This window comes from Vidua chalybeata, chromosome 4 (assembly GCF_026979565.1).
Source record: "Vidua chalybeata isolate OUT-0048 chromosome 4, bVidCha1 merged haplotype, whole genome shotgun sequence".
NCBI lineage: Eukaryota > Metazoa > Chordata > Aves > Passeriformes > Viduidae > Vidua > Vidua chalybeata.
The window spans coordinates 21,861,654-21,883,185 of NC_071533.1; the positions used below are offsets into that span (position 1 = coordinate 21,861,654).

At 40.1% G+C, this 21,532-nt stretch overlaps 1 protein-coding gene across 2 annotated transcripts in view; it reads right to left on the reverse strand.

The window, feature by feature from the left end:
• The window catches only part of UNC5C (unc-5 netrin receptor C), a 245,358-nt gene that overhangs the window by 58,838 nt on the left and 164,988 nt on the right, over positions 1-21,532 (reverse strand). For both annotated transcript variants that reach the window (XM_053940586.1, XM_053940585.1), the window contains exon 3: positions 11,337-11,480. In XM_053940586.1, coding sequence (XP_053796561.1) covers positions 11,337-11,480 — 144 coding nt within the window. The remainder of the gene's footprint in view (positions 1-11,336; positions 11,481-21,532) is intronic.

Below are 21,532 nucleotides of genomic sequence, written 5' to 3' on the forward strand. Positions count from 1 at the left end.
GCCAAGTTTTGCCAGGCTGTGCCTGTCAGCATCCCTGTCACACTGGAGTTATTCCAAGCCAGTGAGACTCATTCATGGGACAGCAACCACAGCAAGTCTCTGATGTCCCTACAGGGTTCCCAATGCATTGCCAGCACCAGCAGCTTCATCCCACCCTCTCTGACAGGCCACCCAGTGGACATTTGGGTTCTATGGCTCCATTTGAGTAAATCATAAACCCTCCAGGTGCCCATGGGTGGGAGTCATTCCAAGGACAAAATGCTGAGTTTTGGCTTGCTGCAGTTCTGCACATTAAACATGGAAATGAGCAGCTCTTTCAGGAGCTGGTAGGTTTCTTGGGAAGTTACATTCTTCTTTGGGCCCAGGCTCCTCACCCATCCCATGGGCTTGATAGGAATCCTGGGCACACATAATGTCAGGATGATGCAGTGTGCTTCAAATTAGCAAACAGCTGGGGCTATATTGCTAGCAATACCCATAAGTTCATATTATTGCTACTTCCACAGATATCTTCAGAAGAAAAGGTTCACCTCTACCAGGTATACCTTAGTGCATTTAGCAGGTACACACATGTGCACAATGAAATTATTGTGTTCTAATATCAAGGTTGAGGGAAAATGAGAGAGTTACTGTAATAGTAATATAAGCATATAAGCACAGTATTAAATAGCATATTAATAATAGCTTTCAGGTGTTCAGGCTGAAGACAGTAGAGGGAGATTAGATAATAATCTGTATATTTTTCTTGACATGTTGATTTACTGTCCTACCTACCTTCCTGAAATATTTAACAGAGCTCTAGTTCTACATGGCCTCACATGCACAATAATCACCTCTCCCACAAAGCACTTGCCTTTAGAAAAATCCCTAAGTTTTAGTGCATGCTAAATAGCATTAATCTAGAATATTAATCTAGCATTAATCTAGAAATGTGTAATAACAGTAAAAAAGTCTCCTTTTAATATCTTTGTCACCAACAGCTGGAATTGCTGGGTATGAACAGTCCCTTTTCCCTGGGAGCAGTTGCAGTGGTGCTGCTGCAGGTGAGATGAACTCTCTGGGACCCCTGCTCCCCTGGCTGCCTCACCCACAGGGCCTTGCTGTGGGAGGATGCTCTAACGGCACTGTTGGGTTCAAGCATTTCAATGATCCACAAACTAAAAATACACTAAGTAGGGCCTTTGACATAATAGGCAGTAATGTTCTCAAAGGAGCCATTAGATACTATTGACTAAATTATACTAATTTGGCAGGGGTGAAGGTACATAATTGTGTATTTACAAGACTGGGAGCTCTTATATCCTGTTGGCTCCCTCCCACGTGTTCACAGCTTTATCCCACCACCTCCCACAGCAGCCATGTCACCTACAAATGGCTCCAGATGGCAACAGTGCAGGACACTTATGGTTAGTTGACCTAACCAAGCATAAGGTTGTGGCTGGTTGTGACATACACAAGATGGGTTTTTAACTGATGATGAAGTAAAGGGCCTGCACAAACATCTTCATCTGCTGTGACTGTCATGAAGCACCCTGCTTGGACAGCACTGGGTTTTGAAATGGCTGCTTTTTCTCTATGGCCCTTGCTCTGATTTCTGTGGATAACAATGACATCCTTCTAATTCTCCAATCTTCAACTTCCTTTGCCATTGAACAATTATAGTCACTGTCAGCTAGGAGTGGGTGAGCTTGCTAATGTACTGAGGGACATTGGATCTTTCCCAAGCAGAGTATTTTCAATAACACTTTTCAATTTCTCAAAGTGTCATATAAGTTACAATTGCTTGTGAGTGAGGAGAGAAGGGATTCACTTTCCCAGAGAATCGTAAGAGACTAATAAAATACATCCCAAAGAAGCTTTAACAATCTTCAAAAAATATACCTGGAAAAGCAAATCAATAAAACATTTGATCCATTCTGGATCAGGACCTCTCCGTCTGTGAAGAGACAGTGTGCATTATTAAAGTCTCCAGTGGGCAGCAGCCCTGTTACTGAGATGCTGAGAGAGCACCTTCCCTACCCTTACCTTCCACAGGGGGGACCAGAGAGAAAAGCAGCTGTACTTTCTTTCCATTATTAGTTTGGTAATGTAGAATAACCCTATATTGCTGGTGTTAGCAATACCCTTCCTCCCCTTCTCCAGGTAATATTCCCCATAGTGGAATGAGCTGGGGTGGATGGTGGTGCTTAAAGGGCCCATCCTGTCTTTCACCAGCTCTCTGACTAGAGGGATGTCACTGCCAGATCAGGTAGGGATGTCACTGCCAGGCTCAGGTAACAGCCTGCACCCCCACCAGGTACTTTACCCCAACTCTACCTTCCTTTCAAGGCTGTCTTCATAAAAGAAACCAAAGGCAGCAATTAAAATTCTGGTCTGCCACCTTGAGCCAGACTATTTTCCTTACTAAAGCACAGTGCTAGTAAATTCTAGGGGGCTCTTGTGGCATATATCGCAGCACGTTTACAGCATACTTATGGTGAGACTTCCCTCCAAGACTCCTGAAATACTCTGCACAACCCTCTCTGGTAAGGACATATGGCTGCATAAGTGCTGCATGGAAATAAGAGAATTTTCATAAGCATAAAACTGAAATAAAGTAATGGGAAATCAGACTCTCAGTGTACACGTTGTTAACTTTACTTCTGAATTGTATGCTTTTTGGACAAAGGGGCATTTTTGATGCACTGCTAAATTACTTCATTATATGTTCAACATATTTTTATCTTACAAAACACTCAGAAGTTGCATTTTTGCCTACAAAAGGTAATAGCTTATACAGGAAGTCATTTTCCCCTTCCTTTTCTACCTGTTAACTTCTAAGAAAAGGCAAGAACAACCCTATTATTTTTTTTAATCAAATATATTTTATCTCTTTGTTGTTCTGGGTTTTTACTGTGATGTGTGGGTGGGAAAACTATAAGGATATCTTTTATCATTTCTGAGAAATGTGATAAGAGGCAGACCAGGCGCTTCAATGTGGTGCTAATGCAAAGGTGACTAATGAATGAGCATGAAAAACGGACACTTGTCAGCCAGGAATTAGATGCAAACCAGACAAACAGAACAAGGCAGCATTACTGTCAGGGAAAGATGGATTTCTGCCCTTGGTAGACCTTTTAGACTCTGTTGTTCTTCTAGTAACTCCAATGTCAACTTTCCTCCTGTAACAAACAATCTAAAATATGAGCAAGATTTAAGAGCACAAAAAGAAAAAAAGCCACTTTTTTTTTCTATACAATTGTCATATTAAATATGGCCATTGAGAGAAATATGTTCAGTGTGTGCTTTCAGAGAAACAAGGGTTTAAGAATGTGAAAAGACCTCCAAAAAAAGTATGCATTTCCATACAGAAGATAGCATGCTTTATATAGGAAAGCATATACAGACATCCATATAAAACCAAACACATCAAAAGCAAAAAATAAAATAAAAACACTAGAGAAAAAGTGAATATAGATTGGTAAAATTTTAGCTGTTATTAGAGGACCAATATGTGATATGTAACCAAGATTTCAAGTCTACCTTCTTCCCCTGAGAGTGTTTTCAAGAGGCGATGTTCAATTCTATTTTAATTTTACCTGGTCTAATAAGAACACCCAACCTGAAAAATAATTGTGGGAAAATATTGGTAAAATGCCACTGATGTTCTATAAAGTGAAAGAGAATCCATGTGCTTTTGAAAACACATGTCAGTGCATTGATTCCCAAACTTGGATGACTGATTCTTAGCTTCAGAAACATGACTAATATTGTAAAACTGATCTCTTCCTCTTCCATCACTTTCCACAATGTGCATGGAGTTGAAAGACACCTTTTTGCTGCAAAAAAAAGCTAATAAATACTATTATTGCAAATCTAAATGTAAGAAACTCTACCCTGTCAGGCATAGTTTGGCCCTGCTTTAATGTTCACAGCTGAGTCTGTGACCTTTGCAAGGGGATCAATCACACTGGTGGGTAGGAAACAGAAAGGTTAGGTACAAAAACCTCTTCTTTTTCCATTTTGTTCTTGTGTGGTTCCAGCTCTCTTACTAATTAGATCAAACCAGATTTCCAGTGAGACAATCACAGGAATGTCATCAGTCTGTAACCCAGGGGATCCCTCTGCAACCTCTATCAATGGCTTTTCTAAGTGTGGTGTCTTGCCCTGCAGAGTCCCCTGCTGTATCAGCTGCACGCTGGGGATTGATCAAAGCCTCCTGCCCTCCCTCCAGAGCACTGCTGCTTATGGAATGCGATTGCAGCTGGACAGGGTTGTGCTCTCAGCTGGCCCACACTTCAGCAGCTGGAGCTGAAGACTGAGGAAATAAGTCAACACCTCAAAACTCTGTCTTAATCCTCAATACATAACTCTGTGCTACTCTTTCCTGTTCTGGAGGGGCTCTTTCACTTCTGGCCAGTCCTAAAGACAAATGTTGCAGCACCACGAGGCTGACACAGACACCTTCCCAGTCTGGAGACAAACATCACAGATGGTGGAACTTCCACCTTTCCAAAGATGCCTGGCAGCTCATGGCTTGGGATGAGCTTGTCTGTAGCCCTCTGGTGGCCCACGTAGCCAGGAAGCAGCATGAGCTTCCATGGCCGAACAGCTGAGGGGGACTGCAGCAGCTTCTTGGAAGTGCATACCTTGTTTTGGGGACGCAGGCTGCTCTATCTCTGACCTGAGATACAGAATGAGAAGAGGAACACCCTTTGCTTGCCAGGCTACCATCTGCAAGATACTCTGCATGAGCCTAGGACCTTCTTTTCTCTTTTATTTCCTTTGTATTTTCAGCCTGAACAAACGGGAGGCGCAGACTGGCCAGCCCTCATTCTGTCAATGACATCTTCAGCCAGCCAGGGATAACATTGTACCCTGATAACTCTAGAGACTCACTGCTCACAAAACTGCAAGAAAACCTCTTGGTAGAGAGGAGGGGAAATAAATTCAAGCTAATTCAGCCAGGTGCTTGTAAGACTAAACAGTCTTTTGCAACACAGCTTCCTTGTGGGCTGTGCTTATAATGAAGAATGACCCACTCAACACATTTGGTATTGAAACAACAGTAAAAAATACAAGTAAACAAATTCTTTGTCAAGAATTCACTGGGCAGATGGGTTCCCAGGTGTACATTGATCATACTGCTCTCCTCCTCTTCTATTTTTTACTTGATAGCTCAATATTTTGTTGTAAGCTTAACCTGAAAACCAACTTAGAAACTTAATTCTATTCATTATTTTATTTGGTGATTGAAGATGAACTCCTAAGTTCTTGTTTTTCAAATAAATCTAAATATCATGTTCAAATGACCTAACCGCATGCAACAGGTGACTTTTTACATGACAGATGCACTAAAGGTACTAAAGACAGACATTAGAAACATCAGGTGTACATTACAATTCACATGCAGAATTGAATTTACAAGACACTGAAACACTAAAACTGAAAACTCTTTATGTAAGTCGTGTTTTTTTCTTGCTCTTCTGATACACTAACCTAACTCACACAGTTGTCTGATCACTACTAAAATACAAGAAAAATTTATTAACTTCCTGTCTGGATCTATCAGCACTAAGGCCCTAATCAGACTGTACTGAAAGATGATAATTGATTAGGCATGACAGTGTAGGTAGGATATTCTCAAAGCTCCTACAGAGGGATTAAATTAATGTTAATTCAGTAAAGGAGTTTCCTTTTGTTTTTTAAGCAAACATCAGGTCCACCCTAATTTATGGAGTCTTGGTTCTTCCATACAGTGCAACGTAATTTGTATTTATTACTGTTGCAACTGCATTCTTAAATCTGGGAGTGGTCATGACTGTTAACGTGGGAAGTGGTTCAGGAGCGTGCTTTTCAGGAGCACAAGCAGAGAGGTAGGTAGGGCTGAATATGCTAAATGCACAGTTAACCTCTCTGCTGCTCTTTCTGTAATCTGCTGCTCTGCAGTAATCTCAGCTCAAGACCACAGTGCCTCAGTAATCCCTTTATTAACTCCAAGCAGCAGATATTGATTAGTAGCAACTTAAATGGCACACAAGGAAGGAAGGAATTAAGGTCCTATCTCTGCTAACTCGCATACACACTTGCCAAAGTACACAAACCACATTTTTATGGTATTTTTTAACACTGGATATCCTGGATGTACCTTTCCATTAACATTTTCAGTTGTTGACCTTCCTAGCTCCCTTCTGCTTATCTCAACATCCACCCAACTTTGTTCCTATTGCAGAGGGCTCTAATGCTTTAGTGGCTGCAGAACGTGTCCTCACAGCTCTGCTTGGATCAGGCATGAGAAGAGAGGCACTGCAGCCATGGAGCATGGGCCCCAGCACTACAAGGTGAGATAAACAAGTATCAGTAAAGAATATGTGATTGTTTTTCACATCTGCTTCTTTGCATGACTACAAACCGCTTGTAAGTGGAGATAAACCATCAGATGAACCAATCTAATTTTCTGTACCGCATTTATCTTATCAGTATACAGTATCTGACATGCATATATTATCTGCTTTTGAAAAAAATGTCTGGGAGAATCAAGTCTTTCAGATAAGTACGTGGGAAACTAGTACAAAATTATAACAAAAGATTAACAAGCACAGTTCCTTACTACATCAGGGCTTTTAAAAATCTTTGTCCTTGTTTTTTTTTTTGGTTTTTTTTTTTTTTTTAAATTCTGATTTTAAGATAGTGAATAAAGGAAAAGAATAAACTATTCACATCCATTACAACAACAACAACAACAAAAAAAAAAAACAGGTAATAGAAATTACAGAAAAAGCTTTTATTTTCTCATAGATGTTCAACAAATCTAAAACCTGGAAGCATATTTAGGGCTTGAATTTTTACTATATTTTCTCAAGGAGAGCATGGGTTAACATCATGAAGTTAGTGAACACCAAAGTGGTGCAAATGAAAAGTGAGTTTGCTCTATGCACAGGGGCTCAAAGCAATTTGTCTTAGCCACCCGTTTATTATCTGATCTAAAAATTAGGTCAAATCCTGCAGCTATTGTTTAGTCTTTATCAGATGCATGTTCCAGTGGGTTTAACTCTACTCTTGGTTACACAGGCTCAGATCTCATTCATTGTTTTAACAGGAATTTTGCCCCGTTAGGTTTTATCTGCTCAATGGCATCAGCTCTGTTACAGAAAATTCACATTAAAATTTAAATTTGGTTGAATTTTTCACAGCCAAAGGTAATGCTGCCCCAAAATCCCTCCTTTCTCCCTCCCTCCACAACAGGAAATTTTTTTAATTGAGCAGGAAAACTGTATCAAAACATATTAGTGACTTCTAAGGCTCCTCATAGGATTTGCCTAGAATAAATCAGAAATGTGCGAATAAATAGGAAATGTATTTTAGCACTTTCCTAGGCAAATATCTCAGAAAATTTATTGTATCTTTCCAGCTCCACCAAGATACATACATTAGGTGTCACTGCTTTGTTGGTTTCTGATATATCTAAAATGGCAAAATGAAAATTAATCCCAACAAATGTGCTGTTTTAAGAGGATGAAATGCTCAGTTCTGCTCTCATGGGGAGACCAATGCCCCAAGACTATGAATTCCATGAAACAGGAAAGACATGCCTTTGCAGAAAGAGCCTGCACAGAAGGGAGTAATTTCCCAGCATATGTGTGATCCAGGAGCGCAACAGTGATTCGCTTTTAAATGCCCTGAACACTTAAGGAAGCTGGAATGTTGTCTTTAAACTCAGGCTCTTTTCCTGTATTGCCAGCATGGGCAACCTTTGAAAACCAGCAGCATCTTTAGTCCATATTTACAGATAATTCCTTTCCTGAATGACTGAAGCTCTTGGTCAAAGCAATGTTGCAATTGATTTTCACAGAGAACTTTCATTGACCAGGTTGTTATGTACTTTCTGACACATTCCTGACCCTGTATTAAACAAACACAAGCTGCTTTTCCAAGATGCACATTTTTCACACTTTCAAATTACTTTTCAGTTAATTCTATTACACGCTTAGTGAACAGTGATGCTGGGTGCTATTTTTCTGTTTGTTTGTTTTAATGGAGTGCAGCTCCAGCCCTTGAGAGGACACAATAATTCCAGAATCAGACATAAGGGCATAAGGGAGGAAAAACAGAAAGTGGATAAGGAGAAAAGGAGAAAAGGAGAAGTAAATTAACAGGGTGAGGGAGAAAGAAGAAGAGAGAGAGGAGAGGGAGATGGGGGGAGGGGGAGAGAGAGAAAGAGGAGAGAAGCTTTTCCTAATGTGCTAGATATGGCTAGTTATGCTACAATTGTACCTGTCAGGATAAAATCACCAGGTTCGGGTATTAAGATAAATAATCGCACTTAAGCAGTTTACATGCTCCATTGGCCCCTCATCTTATCCAAAGGTGTCAGTGCTCACTCTTGTGCCAATTATAAGGGAAGACTGCACTGGTGACAAATAAGCAGCTATAGCTACAGACTGATGTGGAGAGATGAACTCTTCAGTCCCTCTTAAGATTTGGACATCCTTGATTTCCTGGATTAATAAATACTGCATGGAACCTACATTGTATCCCAGCTTCATAGCACACTATGTTGAAAGTTTGTTATGACACAACTAATATATTGCCAGTGCAGATTCAGTCCTAAGAAGTCAAAGTTGTGAATACAGATGAGTGTTGGTGTAACTGAGTTTAAAACAGTGGTCTTGCAGACCAAATGACATCAGAAAGTAAGGCATATTCCCCACATCATCTTCCTCAGTTCCTAAAAAGTAGGTGGGAGTTACCTGACAAATTTATAGAAATCTGTGCATGGAAAATTTTCCAGAGAATGTGCTTTTGTTGCTGGTTTAAAATCCACAGATTGGAGGACTCATACTTCAACCCTTAATCCCTAGGACTCTAAGTGACTTGCCTGTGTCACAGCTGTCTAAGAACCCCAAATTCAGGGACAAGAGGTTAAAAAAACTTCAGTAAAATACAAAGCCACATTTGAGTTACAAGCATCTAAAATTCCCTGGTGTTTATTTAATTAGACTTTTCTGGGAAAAAAAAAAAGGCACTGAGACTCTGGAAAAATCACTGAACTGATTGTTCCCCTCTTTCCAAAATATAGTAAGAAAAGTAAGCAAACTCTGTATTATGAGCACCTTCAATATAAATGTGGACACCTGGGAAGAAATGTCAGTTGATATAAAATAACTTGCTTTGACACATAATGATTATGTGTTATATAGGAATTAGGTGCACAGGTATGCCAGGACACAAAAGTTACTTAAATATCAAGTAAAATACACTTAAGTATATATAAAATACTTCCAAACTGTGTTAATTTAATGGTCATCTGTCAAGGGCTACCTGGCAGGACATGAGAATCTACTGAATGAGTTAACTGCAGAGTCATAATCTAAAAAACCTGTTCAAACATTGCTAAGCCTCTCTGATGTGCTGACTGCTTGGAAGAAAAAAAGAATTGAAATCACTCTCTTTTGTTTCATTAGAAAAAAGGAAAATCCTGAAAGTTTTTAAAAGCTTCCTCCAATGGGAAAGCAATATGCACACATGTAATAGCATTTCTGCTTTTGCAGGAAGACTGTCTTGCACAATAATTTTAATTCCCCTTAGCCCTGGGGAAATTCTTCTCTGAGGGCAGGCCCATACTTAAAAGTACAGGTCCCTATTTCCTATTTTACTTGGACTAAAAGCATTCAAAAATGGGTATTTAAATAGCACCTCTGAGATTTGTATCTGGATGTTTATACAGAAGGTACCTCCTCTTTGAGAATTTAACCAAGTACTAGTTTCTCAAGAACAGAAGGAGAATGAAGCCCTTAATGGAGTGCTATAATGACAGCGAGTCCTTCCTCTAATGTCTCTGTGAAAAGGTTTATTTGGCTGGAAGAATTGTCTTATCCTATTATAAATTGTTAGGCACAGTGCAGGGAATATAAGTATGCTGCAAATCCAGCTTCCAATGACCTTTTCTCACAAAATGTGTTTTTGCTGAGTGAAAGCAGTGGAAGAAAGGCAATTCCAGATGATATATTTTGTTCCTATTATACAGAACAGTATTTCATCATGTGAAAGAGAAATGGGAGTCCCCAGTGTGACTACTCTATTACAAAGAAAAGCACCTCTTTGAAAATTAATGAACATTAAATATTTGTACAGTCAAATGAAGATCTGTTTTCAGGAACTGGTTGCCCTGTGTTCTTGGGGTCTAATCTGGGAACTGTTCCAAATAAATACTGAGGCTAGTAGCCATGAATAAAAATGATGAAATACTAGGGTTCAGATGACCACTTTCAAACTCATATTACCAATCTGATCACATGATATGCTAAACATACACTTTTTTCTTTGCTAAGGAACAGCAGCTCTATTATCTGACTGCAGTGATACATAATTTCAGCTTTAGAGAAAAGAGCCTGGGTGTTCTGGTGAGGACCAAGCTGACATTAAGTGAGAAATGTAGCAAATGTTAGCAAATACAGCTAATGATGTCCTGGGCTGTGTTAGAGAAAAGTATTGACAACAGGTGAGGGAGCTGATCCTGTCCCTTAATTCAGTCCTTGTGAGGTCACATCTAGAGTGCTGGAACCAGTTCTGGGCTCCCCAGCACAAGAGACACATGAACATACTGAAGGTGGTCCAGCAAAGGGTCACAAAGATGACAGTAGCATCTCTCCTACAAGAAAAAGCCAAGAGAGGCTGTTCATGCTGGAGAGGAGAAGGCTTAGAAGGATCCCATCCACCAGATGGGAGAATACAATGAAGACACAGCCAGGTTCTTTTCAGTGGAGCCCAGTGATGGGACCAGAGGCAATGGAAAGAAGATGAAACACAGAAAGTTCACTCTGAACATCAGGCAACACTTTCTCATTGTAAGGGTGACAGAGCAGTGGCACAGGTTGTCTGGAGAGGTGGTGGGGTCTCCTTTGTGGGAGGTATTTAAAAGACGTTTGGAGATGGTCATGGATCATTGGCTCTATGTGTCCCTGGCTTGAGCCAGTGGTTGGATCAGGTGACCTCCAAAGTGCCTTCCAGACTCAACCATTCTGTGGTTCTGTGAAAAGAACAGCTATCATCTCTTTCCATAGCTTGCTTTGTTAAGGTTCCTACTCATTAGCTTCAGGCACTTTTATGGGGACATAAAACTGCTGTACTCAATAAATACTGGTTTTGATGCCACACATAGGAGAACGAGGTTTAGCTCTTAAGAAGAGAATAACCTGAAACTCTTGTGAATATTTCTGAATGTCTCAGTTTCAGTATGCATCAATAACTGCACAAAATACAGAGTGGTTGGAAACTAAACATCTCTCTGAAATGGCAGAGATTGCACTTCTCCTCACCTAACCACCATCACCCCAGCTGCACCCCCGAGCACTCACATGCAATGCGGACGTAGGCTTTCCGGCTCTTGGTGGTGCCTGCGGAGCTCCAGGCAACGCACTGGCACCAGTAATCCTCTGGCCCAAAGAGCTCCTCCACTTGCTGCCGGGAAATCTCGATGCTGACCTCCCGGACAATCAGACCTGTCAGGGTGCAAGGAACACTGGTCAGTGTTGGGCTAGCTGTTGGGCAGAAAACAAGTGTAGTTGCAGAAATCTGCTTGCAAAGTTGCTGGGAGACCTTACAGCTCTCTACAAATATCTACTCAGCAACACAGACTGTCATAAGGATGAGAAGGAAAAGAAAATCCCACTTTATCTGCATAATGAGAGATGTAGGTGAGTGAAAAACTAATTGTTGAGATTTTGACTTTTATCACATACAGAATGTATTTTAGACAAATTGGAGGAATAGCACCTCAGCTAATATAAATTGTACCACATCTCTAGCACAATTTACATCAAGGGACAATCCAGACCAGTTTTATTTTGATATATCATAAAACCACATAATCAATTTATATGACTTCCTTAGCCCTTTTGTACTTAATCTCTTTTTGCTAGACAGACACAGCACAGGGAGAAGTCCTGTTCACTGTGACACTGAGCTGCCAGGAAAATGGATTTTAGGATGGCCGAAAATATCCTGATACGTCATAATGATGAGCACATGTGCTGAAGTATGGTTATTGCAAGCTGCAAGATGGGCACTACTCCTGTCATATATGCTGCAGATATTGGGATATTTTTCAAGTGATTTTATAAAACAGTGAAACACAATTCAGTGCCTGACAGTGTCTCTGGCCCTGCCCTCCATAACCCATCTCAGCACAACCCTCCCCCAAACCCACAGTTGCACCCACAAGGACAGTGACCCACTTGCCATCCTTCCAAGCAGACCAAGATTTGCCCACATTTCCCACACAGTGCTCTCTCTGGGGAAGCCTTTTTGCTTCTTCTAAGTGCAAGGAAATTTTGTGGTGTCTCAGATACCACTGTGAGCATTGCTGGCAAAATGTGTACATCCTCTAATGATGCACTGTGTTTCACACTGACACAATCCCCTTCTCTCCTTCAAAATGCAATCCGTGGTCAAAAGGCTCTTAATTACTGGGTGGGGGCGGGAGAAAATGTTTACACCTTTTTTCAGCATATTTGCTCTTTGCTGATGATGCTCAAGTATCAACAAATTTCTAATGCATGTCTGCCAATAGAGAATACCATTGCCATTTCAAAAATGCACTCTTGCAAACAACCTTGAATATATAAATTCACATACAAATCTTTTGTGTAGTGAGATTGATTTTTCTTTCCAGAATTGCCAGGAAACTGAACTGAATTATCCTTGGATCAGAGCATGCACAGTTTGTCCCCATCACCAAACACCAAAGGGCAGGTCCTTCTGCTGAGCACAGACTTGAGCCTGTGGAGGCCAGTTACCCAGCCTCCTGCCACAGGGCTTACAAGGGGATATTCATAACGTGAATGTTCCCAATTGTACAGCATGGCGTGTTCCTTGAGCGCTGGAAACCTTTGATTTGCCTCCAGCCTCACAGAAGCTCCATTCAGGGAGCCAGTGATTAATTACTGTTTGCACACAGTTGTGCACTGTCACTGCAGCTGCATGCTGCCTGCATCACAAACTTGGGCAACAACCTAGAAGCAGAAAGGAATGAAGGCATGTAACACCACAGACTTCTCTGGTGGGAATGCCTTCTAATGAGATGTATTTTCCTGCTAGAGACTATCACAGCCCAGTTCCTTTTGTATTTCATTATCCTTGACATCTTTAGCCATTGAATTATCAGCTTCTTTGAGGGAAACACTTAATAGCTCTTCTCTTTGAAATTAAATACTCAAAATATGGTAACAGCACTCCAAAGAATGGAAATCAAAGCAGTGCATGGGCGTTTGATATGCAGTGAATACTGTGTTATAAACTTATTTTGCTTTGGTGAGCTAATTTGGCTCCAAGAGGGGTCTGAGGGATAGCTTTTGTCCTGGTGAGAAGAGCATGAAGAGGGTGGGGAGGAGCATGTACCTTACATCCATAAAAAACGTTATATTTTCCCAGTGCAAATTCTGCTAGCCTAAAGATTACTTTGGCTCATTCCCACAGTTTTTACTGCACTAGCACAGGGAGCTTCTGAAGGTTACAATATTATGTTTTTATAATAAGGCTGATTATGACAGAGCTTGATGGAGCAGTGAACTTTATTATCCAAGGGCCAAAACAAGCATGCTCATAATGATCATATTGGTTAATAATGATTATGAAATAGCCTTAACACTCAGGACACAAATGCCATTTTCTGATTGTCTGTGGAAGATACAAAACTATACTACAAATAGCTGCTCCTTATGAAGGCACCAGCAGAACTTTTTATCTCAGACCTCCTGAGATGCTTTCTAATTCAAAATAACAAGCTACTCCTTCTAATGTCTTTTGAGACCACTGTGAAGTACTGACAGGTTTCAGGTTACTCAAAATAATTTGGTGTTTGAACAGTATCAACAGTTGTGCCATGACCAAAGAGATGCACCCCTTCTTTCCATAGCAAATAAATTCTACCTCTTTCTGCTTACAAGCAAAAAAATCATCATTGTGTCTTGATATCTAAGGTAAACTATGTTTCCTAGAGTTCAAAATGTATCAAACCACAAATCTTCTGGTGGTGCCACAAGATCATCTGGGATATAAGGATCCATGGCCAGAACTCGGAGATTTGATTCCACCACTGCTTCCCAGCACAATACACTGGTGCCTTATTGCCCAAACAGCAACGCTGATTTTGGAGAAAATCCTCACCAGCTGAAACACACCCACCCTCAGACCCTGGGGCAAGCACAAGGAGACGTGTTTCCCTTGTTGTACCAACTCACAATCTTATTCCTTCTGCTAGCCTACTCCAACATCACCCCAAAGAGAAAATCCCTTTCTAGGCCATATTGCAAACACTGCAGTTTGCTGAGATATCTCAGATAGCAACTGCCTTGTTACCAGCTGACACACTGCTGTACATCAGATTTCAGAGGAGCTGGCACACTCTGTCTGCTTTCATTCAGGAGTGTATTGCTTATCCATCTCCTGTGGGCACCAAGTGCAGGAAAACCCTTGCATGATGACTTCAAACAGAGATCTTCATCTTATCTCTGCTGGACCTGCTTCTGCTTCTACACCAAAGAACATTAGCTAGAGGAATGGAAAAGAAAAAAAACAAAAAAAGGAAAAAGGAAAAAAGGAGCTGAAAACCCATGTCTCAATATTTCCAGACAATGTGGCAGGCTGCACCTCTTATTCAGGTGATTGTTTATCAAATTGTTTGATTATAAGTGAGTGCACAATCTCTGAGAGCAAAATTAGAAGTTGCTTTATAAAACGAGCCCCTGTATTTTGCCCAAATATACTTAGGACAAGACAGACTAAGAGATTAGCAATAATTTACGCATCATATACCTACCTGGTACTGGCCAATTCTACTTTCTCACTGTGCTAAGTAAAAAATGTCATCTTCACACAGAGAGTATATCCTCTACCTTACCTTCTTCTTTAGAAATATATTGAATTTTTCAGTCTAGTTCTTTATACAGCTAAGCTATAAAGCAGGTAAAGGTACACAGCATAAATGTGGGGTTTTTTTTTGAATGCTTGAGTAAGCTGACCATTTCCAGAATTACATAATAATCACTTAGATGGTGGAACTACCCACAAGAAGTCAGGATCTTTGTATTTCAAGCAATGCCATAACAAACAGAGTTGAAGGGAAATAACAGCAATGTGGGCAGCTAGAATGCTTGACAGGTTCCTTCTACGAATCCACAAAGATCTGACCAAAGGGATATCCCTGACCCTATGATGACATGTTCAGCATATAAAACTGTGAGAAGAATAAGGAAGATGTTTGGAGTGGTGGTATTTGTCCTGCAAAGTCACCTGTGATGGAGACATGCTTTCCTGGGAACACCTGCCTGCCTACCAAGTGTTGAATAAATTCTTTGCTTTGCTTTGCTTGAACAGTTTCTGGTTTACTTATTAAACTGCCTTTATCTCAACCTATGAGTTCCCTCCCTTTTACCTGCTGGATTCTCAGCCCTATCCCACCATGGGAGTGAGTGGCTCAGTCACCAGCTGGACCTAAAGTACAACAAACCAGTCTAAGATATTCTTTTGTCCTAGTAGTTTTCTGTCCAGTTCAGGATGGAGGATAGCAATGAAGAAGGCTCGTGACATTTGTCATAACTTGTCTACAATTATGTCCCAGTCCAGTCAATCAAGAAGTTGTCTATAAGTCACAATTTTTTCCTACTTGCTAGCACAGCTTTTTCAATTAATCATTTCAATAAAATAAATGTATTTCTGGGACTAATACAACTCAGGCCCTGAGTAGGAAGGGGTAGGAAGGAACCAGAACCAGAACTTTACTTATTCTTTATTTGCAGGTTATGAGGGATTAATGGGAAGAGAAAGGCAAAGGGTGGAAGGAATCTTTCTCAGTCTGCCTACTGCTAATAAGCACAGGGGGAGGCACTAGCCCATGGTGTATATCAAAATCTAAGTTAATACCCCTCATGGAGCAAAAGGAAGTGTGAAGAGGGAATCATGCCTTATATGTATGGTCTTTTATTATAACTGTATCCTAGAAACACAATAAAGCAAAGACACACTTCATACACATGGTCCCCAAGTGCTTAACTTAGCTGGCTATACAAACTGTGAGGTAGATTATCTGGTCTTCAGAGGCACAAGTGTTATCTTTTTTAATGTATGCAAATGCAATGCAATTGTAGATATTATGGCAGATTATTGATAACTGCAGCTATAACTCATGGGTTCCATATTGCATCCACTGTAGTAATTGGCAAATTTCCCAATTATTTTAAAAGAAACAGATTTCCTGACCAGACACACTTCTTTATGGAGAAACAAAAATGTCTCAAGGTTCTATGGCCATATAAAACTGCACAAGACAATAAATGATCACCATAAATTTCAGAAAACAGAAAATTATTATAAATTAATCAAATGTAATTATTCAGCCTGGAGTCAGTCTAGGTCACAGAGTTAATATCTACACCTCACTGGGCACCATTCTGCCGAGAAACTGTTTTGATATATTTTGGCTGTCATAACTGTTCGGCATTTGATATTGTGAAAATACTCCTCAGGACTTTGATAGAGAAATTTTGGTGAAAGTGTGACATTGGTATGTGTTTGAACCCTCTGGCAGAACAGAAAACAGGAACTATTTAGTCGCAAGACTAAATTGCACTTCAAAAACTCCAAGAAACTGCATGGATACTATGTTTATTTTCTCTGTAAGTAGCTCAAACAGTTTCTGTGCTTTTGTGCTTTCATTTGCCCAAAAGGTATTTCATTAATTAGTAATCACATACGCCAAAGAACACATTTCTCAAGGAGATGGAACTTTATGACCTACTGGTCTGGAAAAAGACATTGCAGTTAATACCTGCATATAGATGGCAGGTATATCGCAGCCACTGCCAATAAGTATGGAAATACAGCAAAATACAGCCTATTTTCACAAAGGTAACTTGTAATCCTTCACACATTCAATTTCGGAAAGTCAGTTTTCAGACCAGTCTCACAAACCTGATATTTTGTGCTGTTGGTTTTCTCCCTGCTTAGACAGGCCCATGTTCTCTCAAGTGGGTGAGACCCCAAATCTCCCTTCCCACTGCTTGGAGGAGACACAGAGGGCAGAGACAGTGTTTCTGATTGATGTAGAAGATGCTTTGGGGAACCAGCAGCAAAACAGCTCAGGGGCAGGGGCATTCCTCTGCACACCCATGAAACACCCCTGCTGCTATAGAATCAAATTATGTTCCTCATATTCCTCACCTGTCTTAAGAGTTCTAACAAAGCCTCACCGAAACACCACTTAAAACAGTAGCATAGTTTTTGCCTCATGAAAGTGGCCAAGACCATAAGTCAAAGTGGTATAACTGTAAACAGATTTAATAAAAGGGAAACAGATTGGTTTCTTTTTATGCAGTCTCTTGTCCTTTTACCTTTAATGGCAAAATATAAGTGACCAAACTCAAGAATTACAATATTTTTACTTATGGATAGTCTGGAATGACCCATCCAATTTATTTAATTGTTCATCACAGGTGCTACAAACAACCTGTGTCTGTTTGTTTTACTTGGTGAAGTAAATTTTTCAGAAAGGTAAAAAAAAAAAAAAAAAAAACAAAAAAACAGTGCTATGCAGAAATTTAAATTTATTTACCCTCTTGCAGAGATGGATCCCTCACAGTCAGAGAGTTATTCCACTAGAATATATCAGAGTACTTAAGCTATAGAATTTGATGTTTAAAAATGAATAAATGGGCTATGCACAAGAAGAACAGCTTCAAATATTGAAGATCTTGCTGAGAAAAATGTATTCTGTGCACCATAATGGGACTGAGATGATTGCAGAATGGCACACTTTGCCTATAGCTTATTTTCTATATAGTGTATTTGTGATCTTAACAAAAGACAGATAGACAGATAGATATCCAGAGATAGTTTAAAAGAGTAAACAGCTTCTACACCCAGTAATCCTTCACACTGTGACTGCCTACACCTACTTTTGTCTCAATATACTGCTTTTACGTAAATTGAGGGTGGCTGGCAATATGAAATAACTGTGTGAAGATCACAAACAATTTTCTACGAATATTAGCTTAAATATTTAAATTAAAGGCTTCCAGCTATTTTTGGTCTCTTCATAATTTTCTCTTTAGGAAACAGATACATTCTGAAGTCAACACAGGTGAAGGCAACAGGTGAAGGCAAAAATAAAGTCAAGATTGCTCTAAAATTCATGTCAGGTTTGCACTGGCTTGCATCCCCTACCTATGTTATCTAATTACCACCTAACGGTATTGAGTTAAACTAAAATCCCAGCTCCTCTAATATTTTTTTTAACTGACTGACACAAAAATTACAAAGAACTGTCTTCAGAGGGATTTTACTTTGAACTGGAATTAAAGAACATGTATTCTGTTTGGGTTTTGTTTTCTTTCAGTGAAAACAAGGTGGTTTTGTTCTTTTCCCATTAACAACTGAAGGACCAAGTTGTGTAAGATGCAGGGAGATTTCAAAACAGAGTTCTTGGATGCTGGTGGAAAACAAACCATGTGCCCTAGTCCATGCCAGCATGGTGGGGGTGGCCAGTACAGCCCTGTGGGTTTGTCTCCTTGGGAAGGTAAAATAGCCCCTCTGCTATCTCCTCCCCTGGCCAATCTCAGCAGCTGATTACTTTGCATCACCCTTGAACTACTGCTGTTTAAGACCTAGGAACAGCATTGGATTGCTTGTTCTCAGCCTACAAACCATTCAGAGATAAAAGAAAAACACCTCCCTCTTTGTTTGTCAATGAAGGATATTTTCTGGTTGACAGCTGGTTTTGCAAATATGTTCAAAATTCAAAATTGCTTCAAAATTCATTGCTCTCTTCCACATACAACAATATATGCCTACAGTTGCCACATATTTTTCCTTTTTTCCTGGAACAAAAGCAATAAGCTCCAGTGTAGCAGGACTCCAAAGAAAACCTCCCTATAAATATATATATTTACATTTAACAATGGGCATCATAATTTCTGAACTTACAGAGGCTGAAGTCTAAGAGCAGAAGCAAATGTGAATTGAAGCATCTTGACCCAAAAGTTAATCTGACACTAAGAAACCCCAGGTGGCAACACCCAAGCAATTCCTTGCCTGGCTGGTGCTATTTACAGAGGGTGGAAAGAAGACAGGTCGTCCACAGAGAAAAGCAGGAGTATGAGCTCTTAGCAGCTCCAGCTCTTGGGTCATAGCCCAATCTTCCCTTCTTTTGATTGAGGAACATGCAGCTGAGAAAAGATGTTGGTTTAGTTTTTTTCAAGGGCCAGGAAAAAACATGCCAATGGTTCATGTTTTACTTAAAGCAGCAGTTGAGACTTCACAAAGAAGATCTGTGCACTTTTCATTTCTGGTTCAGAGGATTTACATGCTCTTTTTAATGATCTGGGCCTTCAGCAGTGGGTAATTCTTCCCAGTCCCCAGCTTAGTGCTCATGCAAAATTGAAGCACTTTTGAGGCAGTTTAGAGCCTACAGATGAATCTCAATGTGCAGGCAAAAAGAAATAATGGTTTAGCACTTCACAAGATGAAGCAGAGGAAATTATGAATAAACAACAAAAAACCTAAATCTATTGAACTTCAAACATCTGGGAAGCCAAACGAGAACATTTGAATTTTGAACAGCGTGTTTACATTCCCTTGCATAGTGGAAGGGGGGGCAGGGAAATGAACAATAAATGGGTTTGTATGTAGATTTATATATAAAAATATAGATCAAATAATTTATTTTACTGACTTACCAACTTATGTGTGTTACAGATGTAAAATATATATCTGCACATGTAGATATATGTGTATGTTTGTACCACATCAACTCTGCATGGTTTTGAGAAGCAGAGACAATATGAAAATGCCTTATTTTTGTGAACTTGATGTGATGACACAGTTCAGTGGCTGGTGCAGCTATTGTGGGAACAAGGACAGTCTCAATGTGACATAAGGGGTCACTCGGGAGCCTCCTCAGCAGTTGTTTTCCTATTTTTTTAGTCTGCAATGTGGAGGAACAGCAGGTTGGGGAAGAAGTTTAAGACCCCCATCATTTTTTGCCATTGTTCTGCATGCTGGGGATGGTATTTCACAGTTGACCTGGGTATCTTCAAGAAAAAAAAAAAAAGAAAACTAAAAAGGAAAGAAGAAAAAGGCTAGCAGCTGTTTTCAAAGTAGCTTTGTCCACTGTGCTGTCAAGTGAAGTGACTTTCTCCAGACAGAGATGAAGCTCTGGGAATTTATTGTCTGCTCCCCCACACAGTATGTTTTCAGAGTTGTGCCAGGGCAGCAGTCAAAACACCAGCTCCTGAACACCAGGAGGTTTTTCTTAGTTTGTAGTGAACAAAGGAATCATGGCAGGAAGGCATGCAAAAAGGCAGCCTGGTGGTCACAGAAGTCCTTTGGTGTGTACAGCTGGGTACAGCGCAGTTCATGATATTCGTCAGCTGCAGGGGGGCACCAGGGATGCAAGTTCCTCTGCAGATCCATGTGAGTTTGACATGAAAAAAAGACCTTTTAAATTTATGTAGGTAAATGCCATCAAAATATCCCTGGAGCTCTAAATGCCGCCTTTTACTCTTTTTTTTCTAGGTACCCCATCACTCTGAATTCCAATACTGGTTTCCACCTTAGTTGAAAACCAAAAGCACTCAACCTAACACCCAAAGCAAACCTGATCTACTTCTAGGCATTGCTGTTCCTCAGGGCTGGCAGTACTTCTCTTCAGAGGAGGGTATAGCAACCAACCCAGGTGCAGCGTCAGCACTCATTACAAAAACATAATTATACAAGTCACTGGGAGCCCAAAAACTGCAATCAACCAACCAAGATCCTCTCTGAATCAAAACCTGGGAGCAAAAAATAGATGAGATTGCAAGGGCCTAAAGATTTGTATTCAGGGAATAGAAGACATAGAAGTGTCTGACAAAAGACTCACTTTCTACTCTTACAATCAAAGTATGAAGGGGATGAGAAGTTATAAAGAATTGTGGAAGGCATTCCAACAAAACCTGAGGAGAAAGAACTGTACGTAACCTTGCAGGTGAACGGCAGCTCTGCTGGTACTTACCGCATCATGCTGCTCATTTATGTACAAATTGGGAATGCATGGGAATGACAAAATGAATACTGGCAGTGAACCTGTAAAGGCAGCACAAAATTAGATCCTGTACGGGTCAGAGCTGTGTGTGACAGGCATCTCTCATTCCCTTCATAACATTAGTGATGATTTGGCACCCTTCCTGCAGAGCAAAAAAAGTCCTGCTAAATCTGATCTATGTGCAAAGCTTTGCTCACATACAAATGCTTTTTTTTTCTTTCTAAAAAAAAAAAAAGAAAAAAAATAATAAAAAAATTTAAAAGGAAAGGATTTCTCCAATGTAGTTTTAAGGAATAGGAATTCTTCACTGATGATTTCTCTGCCTAATGAGCTAATAGAGGAAAACATGGAAGATACCACTCAGGTAACTGAGACACAAGCTTAGATAGACATCTAGGGAGTCTGGAAATCACTTAAATTTTTAGCACAGTCATTAAGACCCCAATGTCTCTAAAGAGTGTTAGACTACAGCCAGAT